Source organism: Fonsecaea erecta, assembly GCF_001651985.1.
Source record: "Fonsecaea erecta strain CBS 125763 chromosome Unknown Scaff7, whole genome shotgun sequence".
In the NCBI taxonomy this organism is placed as follows: domain Eukaryota; kingdom Fungi; phylum Ascomycota; class Eurotiomycetes; order Chaetothyriales; family Herpotrichiellaceae; genus Fonsecaea; species Fonsecaea erecta.
In genome coordinates, this window is record NW_017387250.1 from 105,196 (window position 1) to 130,871 (window position 25,676).

Here is a 25,676-nt window from a genome sequence, read left to right on the forward strand (position 1 = left end):
AAGGCCATCTTCTGTCCAAATGTTCATCTTCGTTTTGTTACAGCGTAAGCTAATACAATTGATCCCGAAAATATCTACTCCTCGCTGAACTCCCGATATTGCGACATGAATTAGCATGGAAACTCATACCAACACCTGAGGCTCCTTTCGCGCTGTTCACGCAACGTTATGCTCCTCCTTCATGATTCGAGTCTCTGCCTCAGCTCCTCCTGCGCTTCCCTGCACATTTCCTTCACATCCACATTGGCAATGATCCCATTCCTCTCATTGATTTCACTTTCGATCTTTGTGAAATCTCTCCCTATACCCTCAGCCCGCCACTCATAGCAGTCGCCAACCCGCCTGCTGCTTTGAACAAGCCACTGCCCTCGCTCTTTGCGCCGAGCGGTGAACGTGGCGAATACTGCGTTTAGGTCTGATGGTGATTGGACCCGGTCGTCTGAGAGTAAAGAGGCAAGGACAGCAGAATCCTCGATGCAGAGGCCGGCTCCAGCACCGTGATGAGGGGATGTCGCGTGTGCTGCATCGCCAGCGATGCAAACACGACCTTTATGGAAAGTAGGCACAGGGTTGTCTCCTAGATCAAATATTGCCCACTTCCAGATCTGTCAGTATCGCTCGACCTTGTCATTTGGGTGCTGCAGCAACTTACCACGTCCAAGTCTGGCTTGGTTAGGTTTAAAAGTTTTATCACATTCGAGCCGAATCCGCTGAAGTCTCTCAGAGCTTCCTCACGCTTCGCCGGTCTCGTCAGTCGCTGGGAGTCGGGCCAGTCGTCCGGGCTTGTTCTGAAGGCGACGATATTCAGTGTTTTGCCATGGTTGACGGGAAACGTCAGTACATGGCCATCAGGACCCATCTGTGGTGTTTACGATGTCAGCAGAGTGTCAAAACAGACCGAACAAACAACATCCGAGTGAAAAATGGTAGACTCACGTGCATGCAAGCATTGACGGCCAGTTCTTCACCAACTGCTTTGATAGCGTCCTCCATCTGCGCCAGCCCTCGATAGGCATACTTGTGCGTATAGCTCGGTTTCGCACTGGGATGGTCCTTTCCAACAATGATCTGCCTGACACGAGACTTGATACCATCACATCCTATCACGGCATCGGTTTCCGCGGTGGATCCATCTTCGAAGCTCATGACCAGTCTTCCATTGGATTCGTTTTCGGTGATGTTGGCCAGCTTCTTGCCAAAGCGAGCGATGCCTTTTGGGACCAGTTTGACAATCTCATCCAGATAATGCGCTCGGTGCACCCCATTTTGACCCAATGAGTTCTTGATCGAGAATGCAATGTCCTGCCGCTCTTGCCCCGGTCTTGGGCCCGTATAACCGTCGAGATAGTCGAACCAGACATTTTTTTTCTCAGGCCACACATTGCGAGTACAGACTTTCTCAAACGCTTCATACACGCCCTCATGACATATCTTCATAGCTTGTACTGCATTGGGGGAGAAGGAAACCCCAGCGCCAATCTCGCCGAACTGAGGTGCTTGTTCATATATCGTGACGGGGATTTGGCGGTGGTACAGTGCAATAGCCAGCGTCGCTCCTGCGATGCCGCCCCCAATGATCGCAATCTCGAACTTCTTGGATTCGGACATCTTACTGGATATATCTTGTGGTGTTTCTAAGTGTTTGGTGATCTTCGAAAGACGTTCGGCCGGGGACATGTCTCTGAGCCCGTTTATGATGTGTACTGAGGTTGCTTTCGAGACTTTCGAGATGAAATCCACGGTCTTTATAGAGGCCAACCAACTCCCAGTACAAGGACACAGGTCTCGAAAGGCCGAAAAGCTTCCGCAAGGCTAGGATGGTCGCTTCGGATGATCCTGGGATGGGGGATGCAGGTGTCGCTACGTACAACACTACATCATTCGTCACTTGCTGCTTTTCCTGCAAACCCCTGGACAGACTCCGCATTTGCCCGGGCCACAATCTGGGGAACATTTCCGGGCGCCTTTCCGGTCCCTCCGTCAGAAACATCCGGATAGCCAAGCCTGTACAAAGGTTGCGCGCTTTGAACAGCCGGAATCTTTTTCTTCCGTCCAGACTATGATGTGCTGTGACGACGGGGCCATGGATTGTACGGTACGAAGTCTGCACTGTCGTCCTTCCGCTTCTCCCATTCTCGAACCTCAACCCGTCCCATGCGTTGTATACCAGGAGCGATCGTACCATTAAAGGGACGCCGAACAAGCACCGTAAGCAAAATGCGAGGGGATTGTGCCGCTGGATTCTGCTGGCAAACACAGCGGCCATATCAAAGAAAACGCTTTCGGTGAAAGAACAATAATGGCGGATTGGACGGTCAGAGTTGACTACAGATTCAATAGATCCTTCCTCCACGTCGCCACAATCTTGACATGGTCATCCTTGTTTCTCACCAGCTCTTCCAGGCCCTTCTCCGCCAACTCCTCGACCGGGAGCCTTCGCGTGATCAGAGCCTCGGCGCCAGCGAATTTGCCCGCCACAAAGTCCTCCACCACTTCCCGATAATCGTTGTCATTGTTCCCCATGGAGAACTTAATGGTTAGCTCCCGGTAGAAGGCAAATTGCATCGGGATCTTGAAGGGCTGCTTCCACCCGGCGATGTTGAGGTATGTTCCCTTTAGCCTCAAGCTTTCCATGCCTGCCAGCATGCCCGCCTCGGCGCCAGCACAGTCGAACACAATGTCCACTCCTCTCCCTTGTGTCCTGGCTTTACAAATCTCGACCACACTTGAGGCTAGCGGGTCTAAAAGATCCTGAGGATCGACCAGTCCCAACCTTCGAATCATTTCACTCCGTTTGGCGGTTGGCTCGGAAATAAGAACCCTCCCACTGAGACCAGCACCCACCCCTTTCGCTCGCAGATTCAGCAGGACGGCCAAACCCACCGGACCACCCCCGAGCACAAGCACGTTCAATCCTGTGAAGTCCTTGATCCCGCTCGCTGACAGTGCATGCCGTCCTACCGTTAGTGGCTGACACAGGACAACACTATTCAGATCCACACTTCCATCGTCAGGGAGAATATGGCACATCCTCGTTTCGACGTTAACCTTTTCACTGAAGCCCGCACCGCCGCCTCCGCCGCCATTGAGGCCAATGTATCCCCAATTGCTGCACATATTGTCACACCCACTCGTGCATGCCGTGCATTTCCGGCAGAGAATGCGTGGATCGACCATGATGGGCGTGCCTAGCTTTAGGGGGCCGTCGGCAGGATACCCCGACGGCAACGCGGAGACCCGACCGGTGAATTCATGACCGAAAGCGACGGGCAGATGGTCTTTGGTTATGCCGTGTGGCTTTTCGGGCGTGTTTATTGTCCAAGGGCCGGATGTGTATTCATGGAGATCAGTTCCACAGATGCCGCCCCAATAGACGTCAATCGTCACCTGGATTGATTAGCGGCGAGAGGTGATAGGTGAAAGAAGACTCGACGAAGGAAGCCTGCTGGGTTACCTTACCTCGTTTGGTCCTGGGGGCGGTGGGTCAGGGATCGTCTCAATCCTGATATCGCGCTTGCCGTAGTATCGAGCAGCTTTCATCTTGGCCAAGTTATGGTGTCAATATAAACAAACAGCACGCGAAAGATATACGCCTGCTGGATATTGCCGTGCTGGACCTGTATACAAATACTTATGGCCAGCCATAGCCTCGGACAGTGATCTGTCTGCTCGGCATCTGGTGGACACATTCTGGCCTGATTCGGCTATCCATATTGAGGATTATGTGTACCACAGGTGTGATCGTCATCCACCCGCTGTCGCTACCGTTCGCCAGATGTGCGGGGTCGGTGAGTTGCAATTGGAGCAAGATTTGAGTAATGCTTTCTGGTGTTATTGGTGCTGTTGTACAGTGGATGGAACACGATAGATGCTGGCGCAATATTAATCCTCTACTGTCGAGCAGTTCGGGCAGACAAGCATCTCCCTAATACGAGGTACCGAACTCTCGCCTGGCTCTATCGCTTGAAGCATTTAGAGATAGCGAAGAGTCTAGCTGGCGTGATCAGGGGCACAACCACTGATCCAGAACGGACACACTCCAATGTATCGATGCGAGGCGAAAATCCTAAAGCTCCCGACCAGTTTGTTACCCGGATCATTGTTGACCCAAGGTTTGCCGGCTTTGACATTGCAGAACTTCTTGAATCCAGCCCTTTTGACTTGATCCGTCATTTCCGGCATCCGATGAGTGGCTTTGACCTTTTCGGCCGTCGTGAAATTTTGTATGACACGCATAAACACCAGAACAACCTATATACCTCACCCCACTCTGCAGACAAATATCGGCATGGAGCACTGCTACGTCATTGATATTTCACACCAGCTCATGCGTAATCGGCTATGAAGAGCCTGAGCGTAGTGGAGACCCTGTGTCGCCGGTTGTCATACTTGTCGAGCCGAAACGAAGCCCGTCGCAAAAGAAGGATGAGCATGCTGGCCATATCCGCACCCGCAATGGTGATTTAGCGGCTAATGTATGTGGGCTCTTCCCTGGTTTCGCAGCTACAGTGGCCCTGCCCAGGTGCTATGCATCAACCGGGCACCTCTCTCCGGCTGAATGATATACCCGACCATACTTGCCATCAGCTCTGCAACACAGCATGGCAGCCAGTCATTCGGGTCCCGGGCAGACCGGAAACCCAAACAGGACTTCAGGGAAAGAAAGGAGCTGTTTAGACGGGGGCCACGCTGGCGAGACCAGGGGGAAACCTGTCGCAGAAATTGCTATGGCTGTGGGAAAAGAAGCTACCGGTGCTCAGAGTCCCGTGGGCAGTGGCAATAACGAGTGACCTGTGTCTATATTCTATAGATTTTAGAGACGGGCATGGGAATAGTGGCAGAGACTCGAGGGCCGGTTTACGTGACGGGATGGGACAAGGAGAGGGGAAGTGTCAGAAGGTTACCGTGGTAGATACATCGATTGGGACCACCGCAATCATGAGGATCAGTAGCTCGGTTGGTAACGTCAACACCAAAGCAAGAGAAGACGAGAACGAGATAGAGGAGCACAACTGGGACAATATCGTCGAAGAAGAAATACTCAAGAATAGGGCGTAATACCTCGTGTACTGTGTCGATTACTTCGCAGGTAACTACGCCGAGCCGTTGCCTCCACTTGGGTGTAGCACGTACGGGTAGCATCCGAGGCTCAAGCATTACTTTTTCTACCTCGTATATATTTTTCATGCTCAGAAACCAGTCATAATTCAAGCAGCGCAATTGGTCTAGTGGTATGATTCTCGCTTAGGGTTCACTCTAAGTCAAATGCGAGAGGCCCCAGGTTCGAACCCTGGATTGCGCCCATTATTTTTGCCTTTTTTTCCAAGCCGCTGGTAATCTTTGTAGTTCTTTCTCTTCTTGTGTTGGTTCTTCTGGAACGGTGAGGCACATTGTGCTTTTTTGTTAGGCCTTTTGTTGCCAAGATCGGTGTCGAAAAACCGAGCACGGTGCCTGCAAAGCGTCCAAGGAAACAGATTTTCCACCTGCAACCGACTTGCTTGGATAGCCATATCTACTAGTACGGAGCCCAACTGTATAGATTATGATCCCCTATATGTGCTAATATCAAAGTACTCAAGGTCTGTTCCTCTTTCCGTTTACTTCTGATGAGCCTCCGTCAACGCGCAGGGCAGCCAAAAAAACAACGACCATCAGCTCTCTTTTCCAACTTCACATGCTCCCCTACGTCGATAACAGGATGCACAGCATGCTATGCCTTGGCTGTCACTCCATGGAGACGACTTAAGGTCACTGATTTGATCGCCCTGCTGCAGGTCGCATCGCTCGCGCTTTTTATTTGGTCACCATCCACCTCCGCCGTCGTTCATTGCTGTTGTGTAACCTTGGCGTTGTGGCCCTTTCCTTTCGTGCAATCCATTTGGAGAAGAGGACATTAGAACATGTGATGAACCATCTTCTTCCCACGGACACCCATAACAGCCAAAATGTTCCTCCCAAGGATTGTTCGCAGGTTCTTGCAGACCACATACAGATACACTATGCTCCCCTCAAAGGATGTTGTGGAAGTGGCCGAACCCGTTCCTCATCAGGCCGACGATGACTACGATCAACGTCCCTCTCGGGACAACGGCATTTGGAGTCGGGACAGGTCAGTTAAAGCCTCGAGGCCCTCCCCTGTAGATTCAAACAGGACCTTCTAAGCTGATTCCACGAACTTGTAGGTTCTGTGGTGCTCTCGCCTATAATTTCGTTGGCTTCGGTCTTCCAGCTCTTTACAGCACGCTTTCAAAGCTATGGGTAGCCAACATCGACTCTTCCATGGTCGTCACGGTTGACTCTTATACCTATATTGGCGTTGTGGCTGAGGTTATCAATGAGGGCCTCCCTAGGGCAGCATGGGTCATCATCGGAGACAAATCCTCGCGCTCCCTCTCATCCCGCATTGCACTCACACAGACTCTGGTGCTGTTCCAAAGCATCATGGGTCTGCTTGTGAGCATCATCATTCTTGGTGCTGCCGAACAATTTGCTGCTGGATTCGTCCCGGCAGACGTTCGCAGAGCAAGCTTGACCTACGTCCGCATCAGCTCATTCTCCGTCTTCAGTGCCGCGGTGGAAGTCGCCGTCACCAACGCGGCCAGAGCACTCGATCACCCGGACGTCCCTTTTCTCATCAGCGCGACACGCTTTGCCATCAATATCGTCCTGGATTTGCTTATCATCTCCCGATTCCATGTAGCATCATCCAAGCCCACCGTCAACATACAGGCTGCAATTCGGCTTGGGTGTGACTTTGCCGCTGCATTTGCCGGCCTGGGATACTTCGCCATCATCGTCTTCAAACTCCACAGAAGGAATGGCGATCTTCAAAATGTTCCAGTGCCACGTCCAAGTTTGAGGGCGTTAAAAGTGCTTTTGCGACCTGGGGTCTTGACATTTGCTGAGTCCGGAGTGAGGAACGCCTTCTATCTCTGGCTCGTCAGCAACATTGTGTCCATGGGCGCGGACTATGCGACCGCATGGGGCATCTTCAACACTATCCGCTGGGGCCTGGTTATGGTTCCGGTCCAGACACTGGAGGCAACGTCGAACGTGTTCACCGGGCACCGATGGGGTCAATGGAGGAAACAAGTTGGTACGGAGCTTCAAAAAGCCAAGGCGAGCTGGAAGCAGCTTCGAGGTGCGCAAATTACATCATCGCATCTGCTCAAATCATGGCTGACCCAGTATATATGCGTCTATATCCTCAGACATCGCTACTCCCGCTCTGACCGCATCGGCGATCGCGCTCGCAGTTGAAGTCCCGCTCTGCATTTTCCTTTCCCTCTTCGGATGCAAGCCATTTGCATACTATCTCTCTGACTCGGACAGCGTGGCATCAATCACAGCCCACATGTGGCGCACCATCGACTGGTGCTACATTTTCTACGCGCTCTGCACTGAGCTAGCAACAATCCTCCTTTCCACGGTGCCGAGATGGTACCTCTATGAGTCACTGGTGGCGAATTTGTTTTACGTTCTCCCTTGGGCGATTGTTTGCCAAACGGCACATCTCAACTCTTCTGACGCTTGGAGCTATCATGCGTTTGTATTTGGAGGAAGCCTGGTCTTCAGCTTTTTCGATGTGCTGCTCTTTGTGCTGCTTTGGGCCTGGAAGCTGAATCGGGGCACACTCAACTTTGACAAGGTAACACTTGTGTGAAACCAGTCGGGTCGGACAACTTCCTTATGGGAAGGGACTTGCGGGTACTCGGGTTAGGAAACAATGTTCCACAGTCCATAATCTCAGTATAGGTGATGACAGCTTTATTAGTAACCTGAACGCATTCTTTATGAGGCTTTCTGCTCTCTTTGTTCCTCATTCGGCACCGAGCTCCCCCATCGCTTTTGCAATCCTGTGGAGCGCCTCTTCTATGTACGGTCGTGGATGGCTAAACACGACGCGAAATAGGCCTGGGGCCTCTGCTCCAAAGACCGCGCCACCGCCTAAGAACACCCTGTTCTTCATAAGCATTTGCATGATCTTGGCGCTCACTCTATCGTCAATCTGCGGGCCACCAGCATTCGGCCGTCGTTCAGGGTGTTGTGCCAGGTATGCCTTACCAAGGTCCACCCAGAGGAAAAAGGCGGCGTTCGCACCGGGGGTGTATGGGATATGATGCTTGGTGAGAAACTCGACAACAAAGCTGTATGACTCGGCCAGGCGGTCTTGGTTCATTTGGATATAGTTATCCACCCAGACATCGTCTTCGAGCATGTTGGCCGCAATGTGCTCGGAGATGGACGACGCGTAGGAATAGATTGCGACCTCCAGTAAAGCCTCACGAAAAGCTTCGTTGTGCTGGGAAATGATATAGCCAACACGCAGACCATTGGCGCCAAAGTCTTTGCTCATGCCCCATAGGACATGGAGGAGGTGAGGATCAATGATGCCCTCCGAGGGGATGGACAGGACCGATATAAACTCGACGGGTGCCGGAGACGAATCGTGACGATTCTCCCAAGTGGAAAAGGCATATATCTCGTCACTGACCAGGTGAATCTGATATTTTTGACACAGACGCATATAGGCGATAAGGACTTCGCGAGAGTAACATCTCCCGAGCGGGTTATGAGGCGAGCACAGCATGAGAGCCTTTGCACGAATGCCCCGCTCTCTCGCTGCGAGAATAGTATCTTCGTACTTACCAACGGCGTCCACGCTCATAGGGTCTACCGAGCCAAATGAGACTGTGAGAACCTCGACGCCGGGTCGGAGCGCGATGTCCGGAATGAACGCGCGGTAGTATGGGCGGCCGAGGAGGAAGCCGTCCCCCGGGTTACAGAACGCCCAAGACGTATGCTCAATCGAATGGGACACGCCGTTCGTGACGACAACATGCTCCATCTCGAGTGGAAGGACAGGATGCAGCCGGCGATTGAGGAATCGAGCCACCGCCTTTCGAAGCCTCTTGGACCCGAGAGGCCCGTCACCGTAGGTGAACGCTGTTTGCTGGACACGGGTGCTTTTTTGGATGTATGCCTCCAGTTCAGCATGCATGAGGCTGTTCTCCGCCACGCCGACATTAACATATCCCCCCGGATTGGAGGAGGGGTGCCATTGGTCCGCGTACACGTGCCATAGCGGAGATTCCGGAGGTTTCGCGCACTCTCGGGCGCGGCGGGAGAGCGTAGACATGCCGGAGGGAGTGGCAGACATGTTGGACAAGGGGAAAAATAAAGTTGTTTATGACGATCTCTGAGCAAAGAAAGGATGGAAGAGATCAATAGTAGATGGGCAATTTATATTGGTTGTAATGGGCTGCTTTTTAGCTTCACCTGAGATGCACGTGCGACGTAATGCAAGGCGTATGTAGGGCCATGTCGCTTGGAAGTTAATGGCCGGCAATGCGCCCTGCGACAGACGAGATAGCTGTCGCCCTTTAGCGTGAATCGTGGGCAGTCAAGGGCGTATAACTGTGCGTGAGTGTCACCTACTGGAAAGGCCATTGTTAGATCAGTGAGAAGATCAAACACGTTCTTCAAAGGGCTCAGACTCTTTTATAAATGTGAGAATGCCTTCCCCCTCGATACTCAAGCATATGTCTCCAATGGGCCAATCAGATAGCAGCTAGTGGGCCAATTTTCTCGTGTTCCTGACGTCGACTCTCGGTACTGTGATTGGCTGATACATGCCAAGCCCGCTAGCGGCGTCCTTTGTTTATCTCGCCGCCCGAATTGGATCCCGCATCTTGACTCGTTGACTACTTGGATCTTTCTCCTCTCCACCATTGACCATCCTCCTTCCTTCACGTCGTATTCGAGTCACCCTTGCCATCTGCCTGGACAAAGAATCCCCAGGAATCCTACTCACGAAACGCCAACCCTCATATTTCCACCATGGCTCCCCCAACTTCGCGCAAGAGGAAATCTGACGAGATGGACGATCTCGCAGATGGTGCTGTCACCCCCTCCGGCAGCCCGGTGCGCAAGAAGATGAGGATCACGCAGCAACAGAAGCAAGCGTTGATAGACAATCTGCAACTAGAGAGTGAGAAGATTAGTCTCTCCTGTGTTGTCTCATATCTGACGGATGGCCAGTTACCGAGCGAGCACGACAGCTTCGAGCGGGATACGCTCTTCAGTGTGCTGATCTGAGAGCTCGCATTGAAAGACGCGTCAACCGCATTCCTCTCTCAATCCGCAAGATGACCATGCGAGAACTGATGCAGCAGCATGAATCTTCGAATGCCAAACGGAACCAGCCTCGTGCACCACCTCCCAAACAAACAATCTCCGTCGAAATACCTGCACCTAAGCCTCTGCCTCCTCTCCCACAGGAAAGCGGCACAACGAAGCTACCTTCTGCGGTTTGTTCTCAAATACAAGCAGCTCCAGCCACCCGAGGAGGCAAGAAGCGCATGAGCCCTCAGATTCAGATTGCCTTGGACAAGGTGAGCGAGCAGGATCCCTCAGAAGCAACACTCGATGCTCTGCCTGTGGTCAAGAACACCAAGCGTACCAAAGGAGCAGTCCCGACGCGCCCAACTTCTCGAGCAGCTGCGAAACACACGCAAATCTCGGTTCTCTCTCCTCGCTCCCATAATTCTCGCACTCTGCCTCGCTCACCAATCAAGGAGCCCTATCTCCAGCCTTCCCCTGCAAAGAACATGCTCATCCGCCCAGTACCCACTTCTATGTCTCCCATCCGCCCCACATCACCGCTCAAATCGGCCGCCACGGCAGCGACATCGGCTATATCAGCGGGCGTGCACGGCATGATTGAACAAGCAAAACGAGGAGGGACGGCCACCGCTGCGAAGCTGACCCGGACGGCATCGAAGGAGAAGAAAGAAGCAGCCGCGGTTGCAAAGGCTCAAATGCTCCCACCTCCGAAACCGAATGCTCCACCATCTCCGCAACGAGCATTTAGTCAAGCCAGCATGCACAGCACTTCGACGGATGTCTCTGCGGCGTCGAGCGGCACGACGGTCGTCAAGCCCAAGCGTGGAGGCAGGGCGGCTACGGTCAAAGCGACGACTGCGCAATCGAAGGATGCGGACGCTGCTACAGACAAAAAGAGAGGAGGGATGGCTCGGGCTGCCAGTGCCGCGAAGACGGCGCTCAAGAGGAACGCGCCTGCTCCTGCCGGCACCACCGGGGCGACGAGTAAGAGAGTCGTGGTGGCGGAGCCGGCAGCAGGGAGGCGGGTGCTGCGGAAGAGGACGTAAAAAGACAGGACGGACAGATGATGACTTTGCAGAGTTACTGTGCTATACGAGAGTCAGACTAGAACATGACTAGAAGAGAAGAGATGTGAAGACAGCCCCCCTCCAGAATCGAGCGGTGGACTTTGTTGGATTGGACCTTTTGGCGTGTTTCGCGCGGTTTGTGGGCGGGATAAACCCCTTGCAAGAAGGCAAACATGACATGCTTCCCACCCTTTCTCTCTATCTTCATGCCAGGTCAGCTCCATGCTCTGTGCTCCGTGTGAGATTCCTGTTTGGTTGTGTATATGTATGCATGTCACCTACCATTGGCGCGGGGCGCTTATTCGTTTACAACATCCTCCCTCCACGTCAGAAGCAGTCAGTCGATCAACACAACCACGGGGTGAAGACAGTTGTCTACATAAAGAGAGGATAATTGGGGCAAGACCGTGGGAAGCAATTGTGTCAATCAACCCATCCATGTACACGATGTCTACAGGCGGCTGGCGTAGGCAATCATACAGACCTTAGCGACCAAGGAATATCATGAGAACTCCAACTGGAGAAACAAACGCTCCTGGTAGCACTATTGTTTTGTTTCAATTTTAGCTTGTATTTGGGTATGTGTGTTTTTTCTGCTTCTGGAGTCTGCCATTGGAAAAGTGTGGTGTTCAGACATTGATAGGAAAGGCGAATTTTTGGCTCCGTAGCACCATCCCCAGACTCCGAAGCTCCGTCCAATATTGCCTTGACTGTCGAGACCTTTGTTTTGGAAATATCATATGCACCTCTTCCACCATGTTCACCTCTCCCTAGCTGGTACAAAAGCACCCGATGTAGATGTTGCCTCTTCGCCTCCAGCCAGATCACATCAACACGTCAACATCAATAGTCCAGCTCTGCACCCCCGCCGGCCTGCGCCGCCGCGGTGGCTCCAGCGTGGCCGCCGCCACTGTTGGGCTGAGCGTCGAGATCCTCGTAGCTTTTGAGGCTTCTACCCTGAGTCGCCTCTCTTGGCCCCATGGCATTCTGACCACCACCAGCACCATCTCCCCATTTGCCTCCGCCTCCGCCTCCACCCTGAGCGATGAACCCGGGTGGGAGACCAGGGACAAGGTTGCCTCGTAGCATACCACCCATATTATTATTGTAGCCACGTTGTCCAACGCGTTGAGTGCGGTCATATGGTCCAGGTCGATTGCCGTATCTGTTCCCGCCACGCCGTATAGGACCACCATTATGTCCTCCACTTCCATTCATGCCGTCCGTGCTGAAATTAACGCCGGGCACGAGTGGCCCGTGGACATTCTGCATGTTCATCATGGCATTCTGGCCGAAAGTCATCATGTTCATCCCAATATTCTGAAGGCTAAAACCACGAGGAGTGCCGTTATTGAGATGGTGATTCTGAGGCAGAGGGAAATGTCCGTTGGAGTTTGCATCTGATCGCGATGGCGCGATGTGAGAAGGGTCTAGAACGTATGTGTTCACAAGTTGAAGCTGCGATTGTCAGTGGTCGGCATTCGTCCAGGAAGCGATTGACAACTTACGTCGTTCTTGAGAGACAGGAACCATTCCTCGTGTCTCTTTTCCACATGCTTCCGCCAGAAATGCTCTGCTTTGAACAGCTTCGTGCATTCGGGCACCCGACAGCGAAATTTGGCCTCGTCCTCTTGCTTGACAAATTTCGCCAACTCTTCATCCAACGCCTCGTCCACGGGCTTGCCTCCAATCTTTTTCAAATCCACGTATTCGGGTTCGAGAATCTGTAGCACCTTCTCCTCGAAAGTCTTGACCCAGTTGAACGCTCGAAGAAGCTGCTGATCGTTTTTGTTGAACTTCTGAGGGCGCCTCTCCTGGACGGGGCTAAGTGGCTCATCGTCCATCCCATTCTCGCTTCGACCATCTTTCTTCTTGCCGGGAAATGGCTCACCGAGCGCGCTCGCCCTGGCCGCCGCCTTGGCTGCCGAGCTCAACCCAGCCCTCGGTCTTCGAAGATGACCTCCAGGGCACTTGCGGACCAATTCGTGGACTGAGTCGGATTCAAACACACAAAACAGGCAAAAGTTGTAGACTCGTCGAAGATACTCAACCATAAGGTCCAACTTCTTTTTGACGACCAACAATTCCTCGTCATCCTGTTCATCTTCTTCCTCTTCACCTTCTTCACCTTCCTCTTCAAACTTGATCTCATCGTCGTTGTCTTCAAAGGTTGGCTTTTTGGGTTTCGGCGTAGGCTGTAGAAGTCCTTGGTTTCTCATTTGGTCCACGCGAGCATCAATCTTTGCCAAAGCGCCGGAATGTTCATCCTTGCCAAGCTCGGCATCAAGCTTGGCGACAAGTCGTCTCGCAAGTTCATGATCTCGTTCGACTCGTTCCGGCGCCGAAAACAAATCCCAAAGTGCCTTCTTCCGCGGGGCACTCGGTGCGTTGTGGATACCAACATGACAGGTGAAGTCGCCTCTCACCGGATCCGTGATGGTCTTACCATTAATAAGATCGAGAGCTTTCTGGGCAGCGCTGGTTTTCTCCGGCTGTGCCTTTTCTTCGCCCTCTTCACCATCCTCGTCCCGGCCATCACCGCGCTCAATGTCCTGCATGACATCGCCGTCCTCTTCTGGCGCATGGTTCAGCATGATCCAGCCGATGCGGTGAAATTTCTTTGCCGGGTTGGGGTCACTCAGCGATAAGCCTTTGAACCCTCCTGCATCCTCACCCAGATGTTCTTTGCAGAACTCCTCAATGCGCTCGCGGCCGACATTAGGCGCCAGTGTCTTGATGAGCAGAGCAGGTTGCTGAACAGATTCATCTTTCAGATCGCCACCTTTGGCAGGGACGAGGTCGAGCACACCCAGGACTTCACCGCCACCGACGGCTTCGCCTTCTTCTTTCTCCACCATTCCGCCGGCCCCGTCACTATCATTCTTATAGATGCCCTCAAGAGTGAACTCGTCGAAAACTCCCGTTTCTAGGTCTCTAACCCATTGGTCAAAAGACGGTTCTCGGGATTCCATCAAACGCTTTCGGATCGGATCTCGTACTTCGGGAACGTATCGCTCTTTGAACCATTCTTCTCCTTTGTGCTGGAGGACAAATTGCCGCGCCATTTTTACCTGAAACTCTTGTTTGTATTGATCGTAAGCCTGTTGGATTTGTGCTCGCTCTTTCTCGCGGTCTTCCTTGGCCTCGCGTTCACCCTTGACACGGTCTGAAGGCCGTCTACCGCCATGTTTGGCTCGTTCTTTCTCTTCTTTGACTTGTTGCTCAAGTCGCCACCAATCCGCGAAGAAGCTGAAACCTGCTTGCGTGTCTAAAGCCAGAGGATTGGCGAGAGGATTGACCTTGACAGCCGGCTTGTTGGATTCCTGACCTGGGACGTATCGATCGATGTTGGCAGCAGTGGGCGAAGGTGCTCTTCTGCGATCATCCCGCTCTCTTGCATCTCTCGTATCTCTTGTGTCCCTTGCAGCAGTCCTGGCGCCCTCATAATAGTCATCACGCGTATTGCGTTCTCGGTCTCGTTCTCGGTCTCGATCGGGTTGATACCGATCAATAGCTACTGGAGAACGTGAGCGGTTGCGAGGAGCAGGTCGACGTCGGTCATTGGCCACTTGTGTAATTGGTTAGCCGTGGTTTGGAACGGTCGTGGCCTCGCTTACCAGGAGATCTTCGTCTGTACGAGTCGCCTCGGTCATACGACTCGTCCCTTCCACGATACCTTGGCGGTGATCTATCACCAGTGGGAGAGCCGTAAGCCTCGTATGGATTCATGTTGTTTCTTCGAAGCTTTGGGCCTTGGGTAAAACAGTCCTTTCGCGTCCAGACGACAAGCCGACTTGGGTGAAACCCGCCAACGCACTATGTCATTCGCGGACTCCAAGTGGCATCAACGAAGATTGGCGCGGTACCGACTTAGGTAACGCCGTCTTCGGCTGGTCGAGGTTTGGAGGTAGGATAGCTAAGAATAAACATAACAGAGGTTAGACTTGAGTGAGGGGACAATGAATTGGAGGACGATATTGAGAAATGAGTGTGGGCGCAGGTCAAAGAAGGAAGAAAGCTCGCAGGCATCGAGTGCGCCTATCTGAGAAGAAGAAAAAAGGATGCAGGCCAGCAATAGTAACAGTATATAAGTGGAATGGTTTCGAAGATGGACTCTGACCCAGCCTTCCGAAACAATCGGGAACTGGAAAGGTCAAAAATGGCCGCAAAGCGTGGCGGCGGAGTGACGATGGCGCGATGGTAGGAAGAGCAGAGGTACTGAGCTTACAAGATTTGAAGCAAGGAGTTGGTTGCACGCTGGTATCGCAATGCAGCACCAAGTGCTGTTGATGGACGATGAGGAGGAGTTGAGTGAACGACGAACCGCGGCGTGAAACCCTCCTCAGGCGACCTGAGCGGGAGGCGCAGTTGGCCAGGAGAGTGTGTGATTGGTTGCTGGGGCAGTAGAGGGAGGATTGGACCACGTGATATCGCTTGGCATCTCCGCCCGGCTGTCGCCGCTTTATTCGTTTGAGGATCGCTGCCATCATACGGGTTGGCGTTGGGGATCATTGCAAATGATTAATTCAGCTCTGCTATCATTTGACTATATGCTCTGCGGATCTTGAGTGCCGGCAGTCGCCCAGGAGGCCGGCTCAGCGCTGGACATGCTCACCCGCGGGCATCCCTTTACCGAACCATTCAGTCAGAAGCTCCCAGTCTCGATGGTCCAATGCAGGTTCCTCCCGCCCATATTGGGCGATTAGATAGCCCGCCAGGCTTCTGCTCTCAACAGCCTTGTGGCCGTGTCGTTGATCAGGCTGGTCTACCCACCCTTTGTCCTCCAGGATCTTGTCTCGGTTTGTCGTCGAGGGGTCGTCCGTGAAGCGTTTGAGTAGATCAAGCTCAGATTCGTCCAGGACAGCGTCGTCCGTACAGTGAAAGTTGATGATCGAACACGCAAGCTTGTGCGATCGAATCTGCTCACCGGTATCCCCTGTTCACCAGTTAGAGAGGGGATTGTTGGCATCGGAATCCTACCCACAAGTCCCTTGTGTGACCGACATTCCTGTGTTTGGGCACCTCGCGATTATTCTTTTGTGGTTGTTCGGGCTGTTCGGGAGAGGTTTCGACCGTCAGAAACATGAAGGGGCTGTCGCCTGCATTTTCTAGCACGCCGATATCAGGCGTCCGCCACAAGTCACCGCGGGATGGTCGTCACAGGGACCATTCGCTTTACCAATCACAAGGGATGACGACTGCAGCATCATGCATAATCCCAATGGGCGGTGACAACCTCGCCCCAGTCCGCCTGACGCGCAAACCAGCCCCAGCGTAGCTCTGCTTCCAGACTCTCGAAGGCTTTCTTCGGTTGGTGGAAATATCAACGCACGATATCCGGCACCATTTCAGAGGTCCTCTCCCCTGGCTTACGCCTTATGCGGAGACTATCATGTGCCTCCCATGTAGGCGAGATCCTTCCAAGGGGCTACGCAACGTTGGGTTTCTCTCTAGAGCGACGTTTTTGTTAATAACTCATGTTATACTGCTATCAGGCGAGAAATATAAGATGCGCTTATTGAAATATCTCATCCTTGGTTACTTAGGACGCTCACCGCTTTAGTGAGGTGCCATATTGGCCCTCTGCCACAGTTGTGCATCAACGCACCTTCACTGGCAGGGACAGCCTCATTGATATGTCCTTCACCGATTTGAGGATCACACCTATCATTTCGCTCAGATCGAGCCTAGGAAAATTCCATTCTCCGTTTCACACAGTCCCGTCACAGTGATGGCGCCCCAAGGCGCTTCAAGAAAAAGAGATGCGTAAAGGGCTCAGCGACACGCCGCTGGCTGCTATGCAAAAGGTCGAGAACATCACAGGTACCAGTAAGGGCGAAAGGTAATACGTCTTTGAGATGGTGGGTCTGCCGCTTGTGCTCCTCGTTATATCCAGCACTGAAGGGCAATCACATTACGGCCAAAGGCTCGCTCATATGTGCCCTTTTTTGGCAAAGGACTGACTGTTACGAAATCCTGTCCGGCGATCAATTCCAAAGGTTATATCTTCCGGGATCCTAGTCAAGGGGTTACTGGGACGTGCATGTACCGAGTAAAAACAGAAATTCTCATACAGTGAGCATCATGTCGTTATTGCCGCCCAGGTATTGAATGATATATACATAGGGGGCGTGCCCCTGCTATCGTAAAAACGCGATGTCGAGGGCCTGCCAACTGCTCCTAAAAGAAGACCAATTTCGTTGGCACGTCAAAAACAAACCAAGTTCTTCGTTCAGCCGACTTCGTAGCACTGTTATGGATCCGAAAGTCCTGCCGCGAGCTACCAAGGTGGTATTATGAGGATGACTCGGTATCCCCTCCTCTCGCGATATGAAAAAGTTTCGTGACGAATCCGATCACGAATCCTTCTTTTCGGCCGCCACCTCCTGCTGGGTCTCCGCGTCTTGCTTGATCGTCCATCCGTTGAGATGGCCGGTGCCACCGGTCAAATAGGTTGCAAATCCCAGCCACGCGAGATACGGCGCCATCAAGTACGCGGCCGTCTTATCCACCTTGTGCCAGACATATGTCATGTAACCCACGGTGCCGGTCAGGGTGATCACGTCAAGCATGGCCTCGATCGGTCTGCCTAGACCGAAAAACAGAGGCATCCAGACGAGGTTCAAGCCCAGTTGTATGGTGTACAATGTCGCGCCTCTTCTTGCATGTTCGACGGTCTGCGGGCTCGGACTCGCCAATCCGATCGTCCAGACACGGTGGGCGGCATATCCCATGAGGAGGTAGAGTGCAGACCAAGCCGGGGCGAACACCCACGGAGGCGGTCTGAACGGAGGATGTTTTAGAGCCTTGTACTGGTCTTGCGTGCTTCTGAACTTTCCTCGCTCTGTCGCCGCCGAGTCAGAGAACCGCTTGGGACTCAGTTTTCCAGGCTGTGAGACAAGGCCGGATCCCAGGCCAAGTCCAAGGGGAAGCAGGATAGAGATCGGCGCATTGGAGAAGACGGACGCAGGGAGCGTCAAGCCTGGCACGTAGGCCATCGCTGTGGCTCGCTTCGAGGAGGTGTGTTTCTAGGAGTCTGGAGAGGCGAAAGTCCGACGGGACGTTCAGGAGGAGGTACGGGGCATCAGTCCTGTCTCAGTAGAGAGGGAGTGATTTGGAAGGACTCGAGGGGTGATGAGCGAAAGATATGTCTGAAATAATAGCCATCAGGTGAGTGGAATGTTTTGGGTTCCTCATCAGGTGAGCCGAGCGTCGTCTGGGGCAAGATGACGCAACATCTCATTCCAGTATGTGTCCATCCATTTAATAACGGCATGCAACACTTGCGATGTTCATGTTTGGTGACATACAAGATGCATTGTCAGGTTACATTCGTATAGATCTAAAGTCATTTGCTGCCGCTCAACTATACCATTACGCGTGATTAGGCAAAAGCTCCCACTATCGCCATCAGCAGGCCCCCCAAGCCCACCGCGAGACATGCTTCGATCCTTCGTTGCCCAGTCAGAACCTCGTAACTCTTCTCACTCAAAAAGTCCTCTGCAATCAGTTGTACCAGCCCGGCAAAAAGCAAAAGCCCACTGGAGATTGCATTCGTGATACCGACCATCAGTAGTCCCACCTTGCTGGCGGGGTCATATAAGGAGTGCAAGACAATCCCCATTGCCTGCCCGATGGGCGTCGTCGCGCCATACGCGAGTGCCATGAGCCAGGGTTTTGGAGATGAAGCATCAAACAAGGTGGGTATGAGTGCTGCGATGCGCGCGCCGAGTGCAAATCCTTCAAAGGTCTGATGGAAGCAAATTGCAATCAGTAAGACGGCAAATTGTGTGCCCTGTGCGACGGAGACGGCCATGCCGATGAAGATGCTGTGGAAGAGGATGCCCGCTTCGAGGAGTAAGCATTGGAGGAAGAGACGCTGGGGGTTCTCGTCATCTTTGGAAGGGGGATGGTGGAAGTTGTTTTCATGCTGGGATCTCTTGCGCCGGTGAGGGTTGCTCAATGTCGCAGATTCGTCCGCAGCCGGATCGAGGTCGTCTAGCTCCAAATCTGAGTCGCTGGACGCCGAGTCGCGAGGTTCCGGGGACGCATCTGTATACGGCCTCGTGGGCGCTTGCAGGTGTTCTGATGCGATATGCCCGTTGCCGTAGCGCGCCGATCTTCCTTCTCCCGGGGATTGTTCCTGGTGTACCTTCTCCCAATCATTTGCGTGACTGTGGCCCGCCCCTTTGCTCGCAAAGAACATTTCGATCCCCACCACCATAAACACCGACAACATAGCAATCAACCCGGGCATTTGCGGGTAGGTCTGTGTCCAAAAGTCCGGCAGGCAAGGGTCGGTCATGGATATGAATGCCGTAGGAAGCAAGTGGATGAACGCCGTTGCAATGAGGACACCTGTGCCGAAATGCCGCGAGAGGAAGAGGAAGTGGTGCGGGATAGGGAGTTTGGGGAAACGGCGGGCGATGATGGGAAAGGAGCATGCTATACAATTGTCAACATAGATGCTGATGGTCAAGGACGATGGCTGCCTCGACATACCGAGAGTGCTCAGTGTTAGGATAAGGAAGAGGGCAAACACATGGATGCCGGTGTTGTAGGTCCCCCGTCTTCCCTCTGTGCCGCATGCCGGCTTCGCGGGCACATCTTGTCGTCTCTGCAGTTCCGCATGGAGGAGATCGAGGGGAAGCCTGCTCAACAATCGCCCATGGTCATCTGCCAGCAGCGGTCAGATCTTTAGCATGTGCCTGTGGTACAGAGCAAGGAATGGCTAACGAACCTGGAGCAGCGAGCCCAGGAGACTCGGGATGCATCACTCGTGCGCTGCTTCGGTGTGAGCGTCGGACTGTCCATAAACGCAGCAACAAGGGAGACGGCTGAGAAGGTGTCAAACGTCGCGTTTGGAAGTACTTTCAGATATGGACGTTTGAAAGTGCTGGTGCTTCTCCGTTGACACGGGGGAGACGGAGGAACTGATCCCGAACTCTCCGATAGCCGAGAAATACATACGTTCGACAGCACAATATCAAGATTCACAATTCACAGTATTGCCCAGAGTCAACGGCTGCAAGGAATCGAACAATATCATTCAGCTGTTCAGGCTCTTTGTACCAATGGCCTTCCTGCTCTGCCCCGACATACTCCTTCCACATCACGTCGAAGCCCACACGGTGCAATACGTCCCGGGCGTGATGGCCTTAGCTGATGTCGACATAAGCGTCATCCGAACCGTGTCCGAGCAAGACTGGCGTGGACAACAAGGGATGGGCTCGACCCCGGCCTGCAAGAGACATTTTGGTAGCTTCGAGCAGGGCACTGACAAAGCTCAGAGAGGATGTCGTAGTTGCTTCACCGCCATCATTGCACAAAACCCTTTCGATGTGAGAGGCAATTGGATGCCAGCAGCTCACTCCCATCAACCCCCCGAGTTTGCATGCCGCTCGACTTTGGTAGAGCAGTGTCCACAATCCCACAGCAGCCCCTTGGCTGATACCGCCGAGGACGACGTTGTGTGAAGCGCCCCTGAGCCTGGACACCTCCTCCTGTAGGATATTGCTGATGTCCAGCACTGATTCCCTGTTGCCATCCATCTGGAGATCTTCCCTCGCGGTGGGATCCGACAGCGAATGCGCCTGGAACCACGCCGGGAGCTCTTCGTGAAAGGCGCTACTCCAACGGGGGGGCGCTGAAGGAAAGACCCATCGCCATGAAGGGAACAGCAATGGTAGTGTCTAACCGCCAGCCCTCTCAGAAATGCTTGAAGAGAATAGCTCCTCTGCAAAATCTGACCCGTTGTCTCCTCGTCCGTGAAGTAATATCGCTGTATGGGTATGCCGGGTCACTGGATTGATGGTGTGGATCGAGATCGTGGACATGTTCAGCGTTTGTGGACTGAGGGCTGTAGTGTTCGGGGGGTGGCAACTTGAGAAACAAATAATATTTGGGAGGAGTTTTATGCATAGTTGTGCTAGGTAGAGAGTAATGATGGATGAGTTCGAACGACGGCCCTATGGATCTTCTTGTACCTTTCATAACCCGTCATTCATATAAATCAACTCTCACAAACCCTCGAGCGGCCATCTAAGACCTAGTCGATCAAACCTACAGCATATATCTCAGCTAGACACAGCTTCTGCGTCCCATTCAACCTACATTACCTTCCAAGATCATATCCACCGTCTTCTTCGCGACCATGTACACACAGCTCTGGATATTGCCCGAGACATGATTTGGGGAAATACTCGCATCCACGACCCGCAGGCCCTCGTCGCCTTTGAGCCTCGGCCTCGTGTCAACCACTTCCCCCATTGCACAACTTCCACAGAGGTGATGCTACGCCAGGTTTCCCGTTTATGAAGGCTATAGGCCGCTTCACGTGGGTATAGTCCCTTGGGTCCCTGGGGGCAAGTGACAAAGTGCCAGTCATAATTTCCATCTCCAGTCATTGCTATCGCCATGGCAGGGGTGTCAACTAATGGGTCATCGAGACGATTTGCCCCTGCTTCTAGGACGCCGATGGTGATGTAAGTGTCGTTCCTGAGTCGGTTTGCAAAGGGCGAGGCCAGCAGCACCGCCGCCAATGATGAGGAAGTCGTATTTATATTTCAAGAATTCATTGACATCACTAAGCGAAGACCTCGTATCAGTCGCAAGTGTTCGGGACATCGTGGATTCGATGTAGCCGCTACAGCCTCTGTGAGGCACAAGAAGCATCTTAAGAGTGCGGAGTATTCGAAACAGTTGTGACTAGAATATGTGTACCTAGTATATCGCCGATCAGGGCCCATGCGGTTATATTAGGCCCGCAGAGAGGCGAATGCAAAAATCCGTCTAAACAAGGGAAGAGAGAGGTCTATCCTTGATAAAGCCACCGCAGCCTTGTATCCAGGGTAGTTGCGAGTGCAGTTTCTTGTCAGCATTGGCGGATCAGAGCACATATCCCGTCCCTAGCAGCTCGACTGTCTATTTCGCAGCATTCTTTACCATCGTCTCAGTCAGCCACTGGCTGATGAATTGCTGAATCTCCTTGTTATTTTTCTCAATGGCCAAGAGATGGCCGTTGCCACGTATGCCTCGATCCGCCAGATATACATGCTCGACCGGTACTCCGGCGTCATGGAAGAACTGGACCGTGTGGTGATCATACGTAGCGTGATATGATGCTTCGGCCGTCACCACGACAATAGGAATAGAGGAGAGGTTGGACAGCTTCGGTGCGGGCGCCTTCAGCCGCGCTCCCGGTACGCGATCCTTGTCATGGGTCTCATTCGAGTCTCGCGTGAAATCCAGGCTTTTCGTGCCCTTGGGCAAAGGAGGGTCGTAGGTCAATGGAGTTGATGTGATGCCAAATGGGCGCACCAAGCTCCCCAGCTGGACAGATTGCGTCCTGGTGTAGAATTTGGGCATCCCTGGATAGATGAATGGTGGCCCATTCGGCTCCAAAGCGACAATCCCCTTGACCATGTCGGGGCACTCGTCCGCAATGTGCCAGCCGATGAGACCTGCTTGCGAATGGGTCACCAAAAAGGCCGGCCCTGTACGAGAGAAAAGATCTTTGGCAAGAGGACGAAAGGACCGCTCCACATCTCGATATTTTGCTCGGTGTCCGACCTGGCTGGCATAAAAGGCGTCGAAGAAGGCATCCCCTTTCTTGCCGGTGCCTGGCCATTGAGTAAGCAGTTTTGCCTGAGGGTATGAATCATGCGGAGGCGCCGTGAAGCACTCTTCCAATTCTTCTACCGTATAGTGAGTCAGTTCTCCCAGGTCGTCGGCATGATAACGCGACCTGCCAACGCCAGGCTGATCGACGACAAAGCATTCCCATCCTTCCTCCGCCTGGAGCAGGGCAATGCCAGGTCGGCCATCCGGCGTGGATTCCCAGTGAGTGCCGGTCTGCGCAGCCCCGTGGATGTAGATGATTGCCGGTCGGTTATCAACTTTCTTTCCAAACCGTCGTACACATGCTTGTCCCGTCATATGGGTGCCTCGATCATCCCTGATGTATTTACCGCCGACGTAAAACACCTCGCACAGGTCGGTGAGTGTCTGGGTATGTTCCATCGCGCCAGCCGTGTACCGAAAACGATGATGAAGCCTCACCCTTGTCAGTTGAGCAAGTATCTATTTCCCCTCTTTTGAAGGGCTCCCTGTCCACTTTGTAGAATCGGTCATTCGCCGGTCGGCAAATGCTTGCCGTTTTGCAGTCGTCTTACCATCCGAAGTGGTTTCGGCGACGTTTCCGAGCCGCGGGCGGATATACTGTAGAGCTCTGGCTGGGAGAGATTATCGTTTGGCAGGAGGAGTAGTGAATGAGATGCCTGATAGCAATCAAAGTCCATCCCCGCAGTTGGCTTGCAGGGAGGTACTAAACCCTGCCCCATACTGCGTATCTTGCCCCTATTTCCTTCTGATGTATCATCGGTTTTCCAGTGCAATTCAACGTCGTGCCCACAGGCTCTTAGGTTTCGGAATGAATGGTTGACCAGCCTCTCAAGTAATAAATTCCTACACTTCATTCACCTTGACAGGCCACGTACCCACCAGAGGACCAGATCTTCATTTTCGTCTACGCGCCCTTCTACGGTGACCCTCCACCTCCATCCTGCAGGACCACTCGTTCACAGACGCGAACTCGAGCCGGGTCGCCGCCATCAAAAGGGGTATTCACGTGACCATTTGACCAGACTATCCGCCGGACTCGATCTGTAAGAGATGTGGATTGTGGAATGTGGCCGGGATAAAAATATCCTCATGCAGCTCGTCTAGGGCCGATCGACCTAAATCCCGCGCTGGTCAAGGATCAAGTGTGGAGGTTCCAGAAAATAAAATCTTTGTATTCGTTTCGCAGCAATCCTATGTCCGTCGTAATCCTAGGCCAGGTACTTTTCCCATCAGTCTGTGTGGGCGTATGCTGTTCTCTGCAGGCATGGTTCCATCGTAGTCAGCCTCAAACACCCTCCCTTTTTACTTGGAAGGGATACCCTCGGCGGCCTTGGCCACCTCGTCTGCAATCTTCTCCTTCTCGCTGTCTCCCAGCTCCTCTCTGCCCTCCTCGAACACTTTGTCGAAGTCGTACTCGCCCCACCGGATGTTGGGGTTCAACCCGGCAAACTTCCACTCCCCATCGACCTTCTTGTACCAATGCATGTTGCTGCTGTGCGCATGTCCCTTGACGAGGACCTTGGTGCGGGTGGCATCTGTGTACTTTTGGTGAGGGACACGGAGCTGGTGGTATCCGATGATCTCGGTGTCCGAGACCCTCTCCCACGTGCTGGCGCCGCAGAAGTGCTGGGTCATCAGGCGCGGGTCGCCGAGCACCTTGGGATCGGAGATCATGGCAATGAAGTCGTCAGCGGGCATGGCTTCCCAGAGCTTGTTCAAGAAGGAACGGTAGTCGATGCGGACGGTAGGGGCGACGATCTTGCGCAGGCGAGCCCAGTCCTGGAAGCAAAGAGGCGTCAGTGAGATGGCGTTGACGGGGAAGAGAGTTGCAGTCAGAGGCCACTCACCTTGGAATCGTAGCTCTCCGCCCACTCCCAGTAGGCTCTCAGACAGCCCTGGTAATCTGTTGCGCCCAGAAGGACACGGCAGTCAGCGTCGATGACACACAAGGAAAGCTCCAGGACAGAGCGGGCGGAGACTCGTTCTCCATTGAGGTCGTGGGGACGAATCTCTCTCACCTTCCCAAGAAATCAACTTGTCCTTTGACGCCATGGCGAAAAGCAGCAAATTGAACGGAACGGTGATGTAGAGGAGGAGTGTCGCGTGCGAGGGGAATTCAAGAGAAATGAGATGGAGGGAGGGACAGATATAGGAGGAGGGGGAAGGAGGAGGGAACGAGGGCGGGTTTCTTTCTTGCACACCGCCCCTTTAGAGCCGTTTCTCATGTATCGCTCTCCTTGGTTTATTTATTTCCGCTATGCACACGTGCAGCGAGTCCACTCCATCCACACCAGTCTGAACCTAGCGTCGCCCGCCCGTGCGACGGTTGGCCTATGTTGGGCCAGCCAGGACCAGCTGTTCCTGAGCAACATCTGCAAGAGACGGACGCTAAGGCGGAAAGCCAACGGGAGGGTGTGACGGTGTTTAGGCGCGTTTCCAGGGGTGCTACGGGTGCTAGGAGGGGTGGTAGGGCGCCCCGGGCGTTAGGGCGCGGGGTCCGATGCCCAGAAACTAGCGACTAACTCGCAATAATAGTTTTCACTTAACGGAGCGGGTGCCATATTTGGGAACAACCAGCAGCAACCACAGCAACTGCCAACGCCGCCGCCGCGGAGTCCCTCTCGCCTCCTTCCGCCCTCCCCCTGAGTAATCCGCAAAGCACGACAAGAATGGCTGAACAAATGAATGATTTGTGATTGATGGCAAGCACTGAACTAAGCACTGAGGCAACAGCCCACTCCCATCATGTCAGATCGTTGGCAGCCTCTGTCGCGAGAGCGGCATCTTATCAGACTGGCACCAGGCCAAGCGACGAGGCTGAGGAGAAACGCCCCTTATAACCTGGAGCAGCCTCACAATTCA

General features: G+C 53.3%; 11 protein-coding genes and 1 non-coding gene across 12 annotated transcripts; 3 read left to right on the forward strand and 9 right to left on the reverse strand.

Annotated features, from left to right (window-relative positions):
- Positions 1-179: 179 nt before the first annotated feature.
- Positions 180-1,677, reverse strand: AYL99_07889 (hypothetical protein; the record flags this gene model as incomplete). The annotated part of the gene is made up of 3 exons (XM_018839398.1): positions 180-596; positions 653-859; positions 937-1,677. The coding sequence occupies 3 exons, from the start codon at positions 1,675-1,677 to the stop codon at positions 180-182; spliced, it is 1,365 nt and encodes a 454-aa protein (XP_018690519.1).
- A 648-nt stretch (positions 1,678-2,325) lies between these two features.
- Positions 2,326-3,540, reverse strand: AYL99_07890 (hypothetical protein; the record flags this gene model as incomplete). Its single annotated transcript, XM_018839399.1, has 2 exons — positions 2,326-3,387; positions 3,460-3,540. The coding sequence occupies 2 exons, from the start codon at positions 3,538-3,540 to the stop codon at positions 2,326-2,328; spliced, it is 1,143 nt and encodes a 380-aa protein (XP_018690520.1).
- A 1,674-nt stretch (positions 3,541-5,214) lies between these two features.
- Positions 5,215-5,303, forward strand: AYL99_07891. Its single transcript has one exon. It is a non-coding gene; the product is annotated as a tRNA-Ser (tRNA).
- Positions 5,304-5,945: 642 nt separating this feature from the next.
- Positions 5,946-7,663, forward strand: AYL99_07892 (hypothetical protein; the record flags this gene model as incomplete). The annotated part of the gene is made up of 3 exons (XM_018839400.1): positions 5,946-6,109; positions 6,183-7,141; positions 7,212-7,663. 3 exons carry the CDS (start codon positions 5,946-5,948, stop codon positions 7,661-7,663), a joined length of 1,575 nt encoding a protein of 524 aa, XP_018690521.1.
- Positions 7,664-7,819: 156 nt separating this feature from the next.
- On the reverse strand, positions 7,820-9,160 carry AYL99_07893 (hypothetical protein; the record flags this gene model as incomplete). Its single annotated transcript, XM_018839401.1, has 1 exon — positions 7,820-9,160. One exon carries the CDS (start codon positions 9,158-9,160, stop codon positions 7,820-7,822), a length of 1,341 nt encoding a protein of 446 aa, XP_018690522.1.
- A 680-nt stretch (positions 9,161-9,840) lies between these two features.
- Positions 9,841-11,171, forward strand: AYL99_07894 (hypothetical protein; the record flags this gene model as incomplete). The annotated part of the gene is made up of 2 exons (XM_018839402.1): positions 9,841-9,991; positions 10,042-11,171. 2 exons carry the CDS (start codon positions 9,841-9,843, stop codon positions 11,169-11,171), a joined length of 1,281 nt encoding a protein of 426 aa, XP_018690523.1.
- An 864-nt stretch (positions 11,172-12,035) lies between these two features.
- On the reverse strand, positions 12,036-14,921 carry AYL99_07895 (hypothetical protein; the record flags this gene model as incomplete). Its single annotated transcript, XM_018839403.1, has 3 exons — positions 12,036-12,650; positions 12,701-14,760; positions 14,810-14,921. 3 exons carry the CDS (start codon positions 14,919-14,921, stop codon positions 12,036-12,038), a joined length of 2,787 nt encoding a protein of 928 aa, XP_018690524.1.
- Positions 14,922-15,787: 866 nt separating this feature from the next.
- On the reverse strand, positions 15,788-16,277 carry AYL99_07896 (hypothetical protein; the record flags this gene model as incomplete). Its single annotated transcript, XM_018839404.1, has 2 exons — positions 15,788-16,128; positions 16,193-16,277. 2 exons carry the CDS (start codon positions 16,275-16,277, stop codon positions 15,788-15,790), a joined length of 426 nt encoding a protein of 141 aa, XP_018690525.1.
- A 1,271-nt stretch (positions 16,278-17,548) lies between these two features.
- Positions 17,549-18,190, reverse strand: AYL99_07897 (hypothetical protein; the record flags this gene model as incomplete). Its single annotated transcript, XM_018839405.1, has 1 exon — positions 17,549-18,190. One exon carries the CDS (start codon positions 18,188-18,190, stop codon positions 17,549-17,551), a length of 642 nt encoding a protein of 213 aa, XP_018690526.1.
- A 386-nt stretch (positions 18,191-18,576) lies between these two features.
- On the reverse strand, positions 18,577-19,966 carry AYL99_07898 (hypothetical protein; the record flags this gene model as incomplete). The annotated part of the gene is made up of 3 exons (XM_018839406.1): positions 18,577-19,637; positions 19,695-19,868; positions 19,933-19,966. The coding sequence occupies 3 exons, from the start codon at positions 19,964-19,966 to the stop codon at positions 18,577-18,579; spliced, it is 1,269 nt and encodes a 422-aa protein (XP_018690527.1).
- Positions 19,967-22,115: 2,149 nt separating this feature from the next.
- AYL99_07899 (hypothetical protein) lies at positions 22,116-23,213 on the reverse strand (the record flags this gene model as incomplete). Its single annotated transcript, XM_018839407.1, has 1 exon — positions 22,116-23,213. One exon carries the CDS (start codon positions 23,211-23,213, stop codon positions 22,116-22,118), a length of 1,098 nt encoding a protein of 365 aa, XP_018690528.1.
- A 903-nt stretch (positions 23,214-24,116) lies between these two features.
- Positions 24,117-24,866, reverse strand: AYL99_07900 (scytalone dehydratase; the record flags this gene model as incomplete). Its single annotated transcript, XM_018839408.1, has 3 exons — positions 24,117-24,593; positions 24,662-24,717; positions 24,833-24,866. 3 exons carry the CDS (start codon positions 24,864-24,866, stop codon positions 24,117-24,119), a joined length of 567 nt encoding a protein of 188 aa, XP_018690529.1.
- Positions 24,867-25,676: the final 810 nt, after the last annotated feature.